At 43.1% G+C, this 8,961-nt stretch overlaps 1 protein-coding gene across 1 annotated transcript in view; it reads right to left on the bottom strand.

Annotated features, from left to right (window-relative positions):
• The window catches only part of LOC107274402 (transmembrane and TPR repeat-containing protein CG4341), a 76,208-nt gene that overhangs the window by 7,624 nt on the left and 59,623 nt on the right, over positions 1-8,961 (bottom strand). Inside the window, exons 6-7 of the mRNA XM_015753510.2 lie at positions 6,123-6,208; positions 2,625-2,869 (exon numbers count right to left, since the gene is read on the bottom strand). Coding sequence (XP_015608996.1) covers positions 2,625-2,869; positions 6,123-6,208 — 331 coding nt within the window. The remainder of the gene's footprint in view (positions 1-2,624; positions 2,870-6,122; positions 6,209-8,961) is intronic.

Genomic DNA, 8,961 nt, shown 5'->3' with positions numbered 1-8,961 from the left:
GTAGAGAATAAGCGAGAGCAAATAAAGGGGTAGCTAAGGGTGAGTGCCAAGAGGGTGCGAAGAAGCAAAGAGGAAGAAAATTAGCCTGGCTGGAGTTGTATGCCGGCCGGAGGGTTGCAAACACCTAATTAGCCACTCAAACACTGTCGAACAAAAAGCTCCATGTTATTAAAACGTCATATAAAAGTTGGCGGAGCTCTTTGAGAAAAAAGAGGTATAAAAAAAAATTGAGAAAAAAAAAAATTACTTAGAGGGGATGATGAAACGTGGCTGATTATTAATATGGGGGGGGGTGGGTTTCTGATGAATTCCACCCTCTTACGTCTACCGTGTACGACGAGTCGGTGTAAAGGCTGAGCTCTGAACTGTGATGCTGGACAAAGAAGGTCAAAAGGTAACTGACTGAACTTTATAGGTTAAAAATGTTTAAAAACAGCTGGATCCTTCGTTAGCCGGCATAACGCGTATAGGAAGCTTGAACTTTGATCTTAAAAAAGGATGTAGGATAAATTTTCATTTTATTACCGCCCTTTCGAACCGCCTGACTCTTTGACTTCTTGCCACCCTCGTTAGATATAGCTGGTTGATATTTTTGCACTGGCTAAAGTTCTCCCTTGCAGCCACTCGCCCAGCCAGTCATCCAACCAGACGAACGAAGCCCTAGCTTTTTCGTTGATAAATTGTTCTAAGACCGTTTTCATAATTAATACGGAACCACAGGGACGCCGGTTGCAGCACCCTGCCATTCGTAACCATCCTCTGTGGCCAGGTCGGAGGGGAGTCATTCATCGTGGAATTAATAACAAGGTTGGTATTATTTAACTGCGTAATGCGAAGACTTCCCATTCGTCATGGCGTAATGAGGGACCTTTACCTGGGAAAGACCAGCCCTTATATATTCCTTCCTCTTTGTGGCCACCTTCCCCATTTTCAGCCAACAGGCAACTACGACCACGGCTATTTTCTCTCTCTCTTTCTCTCATCACCAGCCATCTGTCAACGGACAGCCGTATATATAACTTGGCAAATTAATATTCGGTGGGTTGTTGAAATTTTTAACGTCCACCCTTCTCTCTCTTCGCGCCCAACTCTTTCCTCGCACCTTTGTTTCTCAACCCACTCGGAGCTCTCTCGTACCCTCATAGACTCCGGCAAAACCGAGCTGCTCGTTAGGTCTTTGGGGCAGATCGATTGTCAAGTGGTCAGGAGTTCAGCAGGTCAAATTCCTCAGCAGCGAATGAAAAGGACTAATTTAATAGGTAAAACTTTAACTGATTACTGCGATTGAAGAACAATATTTTATTACCCTAATGACAATTATTTTTCGTCCTATATATATCATTTCCAAACTTAAATCAAATCAATCTAGAAATTATGTATTAATCAAGAATTCGTTAGGGCGGTTGCATGGCTGCTTGTATGTATAATAATAACAAGAACGCAAACTTATTGACCAGAGACATTTTCAATGCACGACAAGTAGTAGCGTCCAGACTGTAACAGGTAACACTTGAGAAAACTTGATAAGGGATGACAGGAGTGAAAGGGGACGAAAGGGCTACCCGAATGCATTCCAGGCTATAAAATTGCGAACCTATTCCGATAAATCGTCAAAAGTTTCAAGTGGTTCACTTGAGAAGCACCCTTAAACCTAATAAAATGTAGTCGCGTCTCGGGAGCCACGGGACAAGAAATTCTTGAAGATACGAACGTTCGTTTCCGCACGCGTGCACGTTCATTCGGCAAGCAGCTTAGACAAGGAGGAAACGTGCAGTTATAAGGGCGAAGAGAAGAAAGAGAAACAATCTGGTAAGGACACAGAGACGAAAAGTGAAAGGTAGAAAAAGACTTGTGTGTAAATCGTTTTATAGGTATACCGACCTATCCAGGAAGAAGAAATATTCAGATCTCGATCGAAGCGTCGCGACGTCGAATACGTAGTACACAGAGAGGAGCGTCGTAAAGATGTAAACTTTTCTGCAGCTTTAAAAGCTTCCTTCCATAGCTATACGGGTCCTATGCACATTGGTACTGGTATTTATACCGTACTGTACCACGTGTACCCAGCAGTAGTACCAACGTCAGTATTCTAAGTTTCATTCCCATCCCCTATTGTATCTAGGAACATCCCCTATTTTCTAGATCCGGCATCTACCAGTGTCGTTCGTTTGTCGAAAAGTTGATCGTAAAGGAGAAAAGTGCGACAGTGGGTTGCTATACGTGTATAGGTATAAAGCGCATAGCAATACCAACCTGAAGACTTCACTTTTACATCCACTACGTAAACGTAGATAGACCCCGATCCGGACGAGACAAAGTTTGAGAGTTCGAAGGTGTTTTCAGCGTACAGAGAAGAAGGAAGGAAGGAAGAAGAAAAAAAGAAACAAGAGAATATTCGACGGAACCAATGGAAACTGCCTTTACGATTCTCGCTTATGTGCCACCAGCAGGTTTACAGGTACCTAAACTTCGAAAAATGGGTTGTTCCTCCTCCGTCACCTTCCAAACAGATTATACTCTACGTTCCACCCACACGCGGGATACGTCGAGTAAAATGTGACATCTTGAAAAATATATTTCTCCTCCATATAGAATAAAGTATAATACATCGCGTGTGTACCTACCTGAGGTGGATAGTGCTCCGGCAAGGCCCCAAGGGCCTCCCTGTATGCAGACAAGGCTCTCTGAAGTCTTCCTTGGTCCGCGTAAAGTGCACCCAGCTGAAGTAGCGCTTGGACCCTAGCAGCCTCGTGCGCTCTTCTGTCCTTTAACCCAGACCCATCGAGGGATGCACCGGCACGTAAAACGGCAGCAGCTTCGCTACCCCTACCGGAAGACGCAAGAGCAGCACCCAGATTGACGTATGCCTCTGTAAGAATAAAACAGAATGCCAGGGATTTTATTCGAGCAACGGTCCGATCGTCTTCTTGGCACGTGAATCTTGGGGTAGTTCGAAAGAGAGAGAGTGAGAGAGAGAGAGACCCATAGTAAGCGTGTGAGAGCGTTCTATCTGTCGGGTAAGCCCGTTCCTGCCCTCCCCCCATCGGGGGGTTGAGTGGTACGATGAACTTTCAAGACGGGCCAGTCGTTTGCTGCTGCACCAAGTGCCCAGTCGGGAGACGAAATGGCTAAAGTCAGGTTAACCGTAAAATTGCAAGGCACACAAGGCACACAATTCAGCTGCACGATGGAATCTTAATTTTGCGAGTATAGGTCGTAGAGCGCATTTCCTCTGGTTCCACTCTTCCATTCTCTCATTCTGAATTCACTCTTTCTCCCTCTCTCTCTCTCTCTCTCCCCCCCTCTCTCCCCCCTCTCTCTCTCTCTCGTAATTAGGAAGCAAACAGAGCCGCGGTCTTGCCAAGTTGGCGGACCTAGAGATGAAACAGCAGTTTCCGGCTACCGTCCTTTTTCCGCCTTCGCCCTGAAGGACCACCTGACTCTCTTGGACTTGAAGTCGTGCTATGGCCTGAAGTGGAGTTAAAAGGCGACGGGTGTGGAGGCTAGGGGTAGCGATGGGTATATTTCACTGCCAAACGCAGTGCAGGTTTGTCGTTCTGTTTTTATGAGAATTCATCGTATTTTTCTAACGGTAGGAGAGATGGGGTTGAAAATACTGATTAATGCGAAAAAATCGAAAGCACGGATACATATATTGAATTCGGTCTGTACTATACAACAATTATCCTGCAATTTCTGATGGACCTAATTTGTCATTTTTTTTTTTTTTTTTTTTTTTCAAAATTATGGACCCTCCATGAAAAGATACAAACTATCCAGCGTCGATTTACATTAACGCGAAATGGTGAATGTCTGAAGAGAAAATCTTTTTTTTTTTTTTTTTTTTTTTTTTTTTTTTTTTTTTTTTTTTTTTTTTTTTTTTCAAAATTATGGACCCTCCATGAAAAGATACAAACTATCCAGCGTCGATTTACATTAACGCGAAATGGTGAATGTCTGAAGAGAAAATCTTCCTTCTGATGTAAACGCTCGTAAATTAGCCACGTCCAGCTTTTAAAACACACGCTACGTTCGAGTAATTAGTGGCTCGATCGGCCGCCAATTTGTGGATGGTTGCCACAGGCCGCACTCGTACCCCCAGCATCCCTTCTTTCTATACGGACATGCAGGGAAGGTTTGCGAACACCCTATTTCATATATATATATATGAATGAAGTATACACACACAAAGTGGAAGCCTTATCGACCGGAGATGGAGGTGGGTAGGTACGAGGGAAAAGCCAGAGAGGAGGACAAGCAAGCAAGGGATGCGAGTGCCAATATACTGGCCAGTTAGGGGTTGGTTAAAAAGAGACGGGGCGGCGGCAGTTACGTGGTGCGAGGTGCTGCTGCCGATGGAGCCTTTGGATATAGTGAGTTGCTGCCATGGGTTACATATATATGTGTGTATATAAGCCAACGTACATATATGGCACTAGGGCCAACGTTGAAATTTGGCGGTGGTACGATGGCGGCAGCAGTGGTACAGCAGGGATGCTGGTGAGAGGCAGAAAAAGCTTTTAAAGGGGAAGCCCCATTAGAGGGTTACCAGCCGGGACCGGGATCGGTAAACCGCTACCAAAACGTTTCCACGGTTGAGCGAGCTCTGCCACGATTTTACGATCCTTCCAGACTCACCTATCCTGCCACTGACATGAACTGGCGGCCATTGATACCAGTGTAAAAAAAAAATTCCTGTATCCTATAACCCCCGAATACCTTTCTAGGTGTTTCTACGGTCGACCGTGATTACATCTGTGAATCTCTGGCGAACATACCGACCGTTATAGTATGTTAGTCCTGACATCCAGGTCGCCGTGAACAGTGTACACCAGATACACTTTGCGAACTGGTCTGTTTGCTCGGTCGCTCACTTGCGTGGTCACCCGTTCATTCATTTGTTTGCTCGTTTGTTTGTATGTTTATTCCTACGTTTATCTCGCTCGTTTATCTCGCAAAGCTTACGTTAATTGTGTACACTGAACAACACGCGTGTCTCAAGAAGCGATCAGTAGGCGTGATTAGGGTAAAATTTTAAAAAAGCTATAACGATAAAGTTTCAAAAAATCGTAAAAAAAATGGTTTGAAAAAAATTTTCGAAAAATTCCACGCTGTAATACCATCGTGTACGTCCAGACGCTCGGCGTCTATTGTCATTTACGTATCATGCTGCTATTTGTTGTTCAGGCCGGAGGCTCGTTTTGGGAGACGGCGTCGCGACGCAGGTGTCTCCCTCGCTGGACGATCAAATTTATATCCGGAATAGCCCCTGGCAACCATTCGCTACGCGATACTCGAGCTTTGGCCACTGGACCAATCCGATCTCTATATCAAGTACTATATATCCTACCTTGAGCATTTAAAAAAATATATATATATACAGCATCCCGTAAATTTTTTACTTCGGGACCTCTTTCATTATTTTTTTTATCTCATCGTATACACGAAATCAAAAATGTCTACCACCCCATTCAAATGTCATGTGTTATATATAATGCGTCTGCATTTCATCTCTCTCACTCAGATCTTAACTCCAAATGAATATGATACAAATGTATGCCATTCAATTTCAATAACTCTGGACCACTAAGAGGACCCTAGCTGCTTTTATACAGAGTAACGTCAGAGTTAGGTCGAATGAGATGTATCCATTTCCGATGCACCGATGCATTCTTCCAATATCGTAATGGCGATTGGGATCCTGTATCCAGCAGCAGGACGTTACGTAAGGGCTACGCCGCTTCGTTAGTACGATTGTACAGGAATGCGTAGCGAGTCCTTCTGGTTATCTCTGACCCTTTCTATATATCGCTCGATCTCCCAGTTTTCTCTTCCGTTCGTGCCGATACCCACTTATCGTAGGGCTGCCATTAGTGCGCACACACGACCCTGTTAGGAGTAACCACGAACGGACTATGTTGGAAATCCCGACGTTCGTTGTAAATGGCGACGAAGGGCAAAACCACGACGTCCGTTCCCAGACCCCTTTCCTGCGATGAGATTCCCTCCCAAATCCGCCATTCATGTATATACCCAGTAGCACTAGGTCCATTCCCGATCTCTATAGTACAATAATCAAGCCCCACCCTTTGCTACCGTTATACTCTCGAGATGGTACTTACGAGCCAAGGAAGGCCGGAAGTGGATGGCCCTTTGATAACTCAAGATGGCCTCCTCGTAATTTCTTCTGCCCTGCTGCAATATTCCTCTGTAACAAATTTGAAGGAAGGTATTAATAATTTAAATTGAAATTTAATTAACTGAATATATATATATGTATATAGTTTGATTTTATATCAAAAAGGGATCAGGAAAGGGTCCAGATCAAGTTTATCATTTTGCATTTATTTTCATCTCAGATTTTGTCGTCTTGTTTGTCAGCCAGGATGTACTTCAGTGAATTACCGGGGTGGTAATGATGAATTGACGGAAACGTGGACACAGTCTGTAGATTATGTGTATATATATATATATATATACATCTGATATTATCGGAGGTTAACTCGACAAAGCTAGTTTAGCCGGAGATCGGGAAACGTGGACACAGTCTGTAGATTATGTGATCTCAGATTTTGTCGTCTTGTTTGTCAGCCAGGATGTACTTCAGTGAATTACCGGGGTGGTAATGATGAATTGACGGAAACGTGGACACAGTCTGTAGATTATGTGTATATATATATATATATATACATCTGATATTATCGGAGGTTAACTCGACAAAGCTAGTTTAGCCGGAGATCGGGGAAAATTGAATCCTGTCTAAGCCTCCATTAGGGGAGAAAGATTATTCTCGGTCAGTACCAACATTACTTTCGTTTTAACATCCCTTATGATTCTACGACTTCCTGTCAAAATGATCTAGGTTCATTAATCCCATAAATTTGTTACGACAATTTTGCTATGGTGATCCCAATAGTTGTAATTGCTCCTATTTATCTAGTTATAAACTAAAAATATGTAACGGAGCTAAAAAAAAGTTTGAGAAGTTGTTTTTGTAAATTTGGAAAAAAAATGGAGAGTAATTTGCAGCTTTGATGCTGTTAACGTTCGTTGGGTCAGGGATTAATAATGTGGCCGCGAAATCCAAAGACTCGCCGGGAGTGTCTGTCTGACGTAAATAAGTCGGATTTGAAATTCTACGCGAATCTACGTAAAAGCGTCTTTTATGGGCAATTTCCAATGTGCCGTTTATCGATCGACGATATTGGTTTTATCGGCGAGTATTTTCACAGTGGTAAATAGACCCTGCAGATACATAATTAATCGAGCGATATTTTCTTTCTTTTTGAAAATCCTAGAATATTTTTCAGTATTTTTTATTCGCTCCAGCATCCATCGGTTCATCGATTGGTTATTGATTAATTTAATACCGTATAATGCATACTGATCCACTTGGTGTAAAATAATAGAGGGTTGAGAGCAGGTACATTTTCGATCCCTTTTTTTTTTTTCTATGTTATTCTCCATAGAAAATTTAATTGTCAACCATGACGAAATGGCGGCCACCATCGAAACGCTCTATACGCGACACTAGTAAAAATCATTAACGACATCCTTTGTGAGACGAGAAATTGTCGAGCGTCCAATATGAATACTACAGTAACGCTGCCAACACAATCGCGTGGAATGCGCTTCGTGAAAGTGCGGAAAACGCAAACGCAGACGCGAAATCCTCTATACATAGATATAGTCCGAGAGGAAAAAGCTCATCCTGATTTCGACTTTCCGATGCAATTGCGTTCGTTGATTTTCCACTCGGTCGTGTTTCCCATCGTGCGGACGCTTACCGAGTGCCGTGTTAAATTTCCTCGCACAACTCCCAACTGCACTTGCACTGCTGAAGCTGCTGACTCGAGAATTTTTCCATCCCGCACAAATTTCTACGTTGACGAACTCTTCTCTCTGCGTATACACACCGATGGGCTATATACAAAATTGAACTTCGAGTAACATAGCCATTAACAGCGTACAGATAAAAGTTGCATAAGTACGAAAATAAGTACACCAAAGTATATCTATATACAAACAAACTTTAACATACACGACTGCCATACTTAGTATATCCAAATTTAATCTCGAGCGGATAATACCTACCGCAGTTAAAATCTCGTTCGAATTCTAAGAGACGATATAACATGCAACCGATGAACTTTCCCAGCATGCATTTTATTATCCGCAATAAATAATCTTTCCGCGTAACCGTTTCAATTAATCATTGTAATGTCCGCACGTTAGCCTTAAGCATATCTACGGCAATTATTTTAATTATTCGTATGCCGAAAATACAGAGAGCCAAGATGGTAGGCAATTAGCGTAAAGTGCGGTTGCGGGAAGAAGTGCTTACCATGGACCAGAAATAAATTCAAAGTCGAAGGGGATGCATCTACGTTCGATGTAAATGGATCCAAAGCCATGCACTGGCTAGGATCGTCCTTGTTCCTGTAGAGGGTGGTTACCACCCCTCTTGGTTGTGGTACTTTTGTTGTTGTCTCTATATCTATATATCTACCACTATCTCCCTACGCTGCCTTTACATGTCTGTATGTATATATATATATATTTGAAATCGAATGCACGTGCGAGTGACGTCGCGGTCGACGTTAAAGTCTCGATCGTCACTGATACCAACGTCACGGATAACGAGGATTTCCCTAGAAACCTAGAAAACGCTTCGATGGATGTTACCATGCGGGTAATTCCTATTGAGTTATACCCCGTTAAGTTATCGTAAATGAAATCATCGACGTTATCGTTGGCCCGTTAATAAAATATTCCGGGACTTTATGGACAAGGAAGCGACTGCTGTGCGAGATGATCCTACCACTGCATTATTCATCTGGACGAGGAAGGGATGCTGTGCCATTTGATTCTAGGGATGCCGACGACCATGGCCAGAATGACTCTTACTATCAGGGAGCTGAATATTCCGTGGTAGAGAAAGGATTGGGGAGGGGGGGGGGC

The sequence above is a fragment of the Cephus cinctus genome, unplaced genomic scaffold (assembly GCF_000341935.2).
Source record: "Cephus cinctus unplaced genomic scaffold, Ccin1 Ccin1_scaffold0093, whole genome shotgun sequence".
Taxonomy (NCBI): Eukaryota; Metazoa; Arthropoda; class Insecta; order Hymenoptera; family Cephidae; genus Cephus; species Cephus cinctus.
This window is presented reverse-complemented; position numbering and strand designations above follow the sequence as displayed.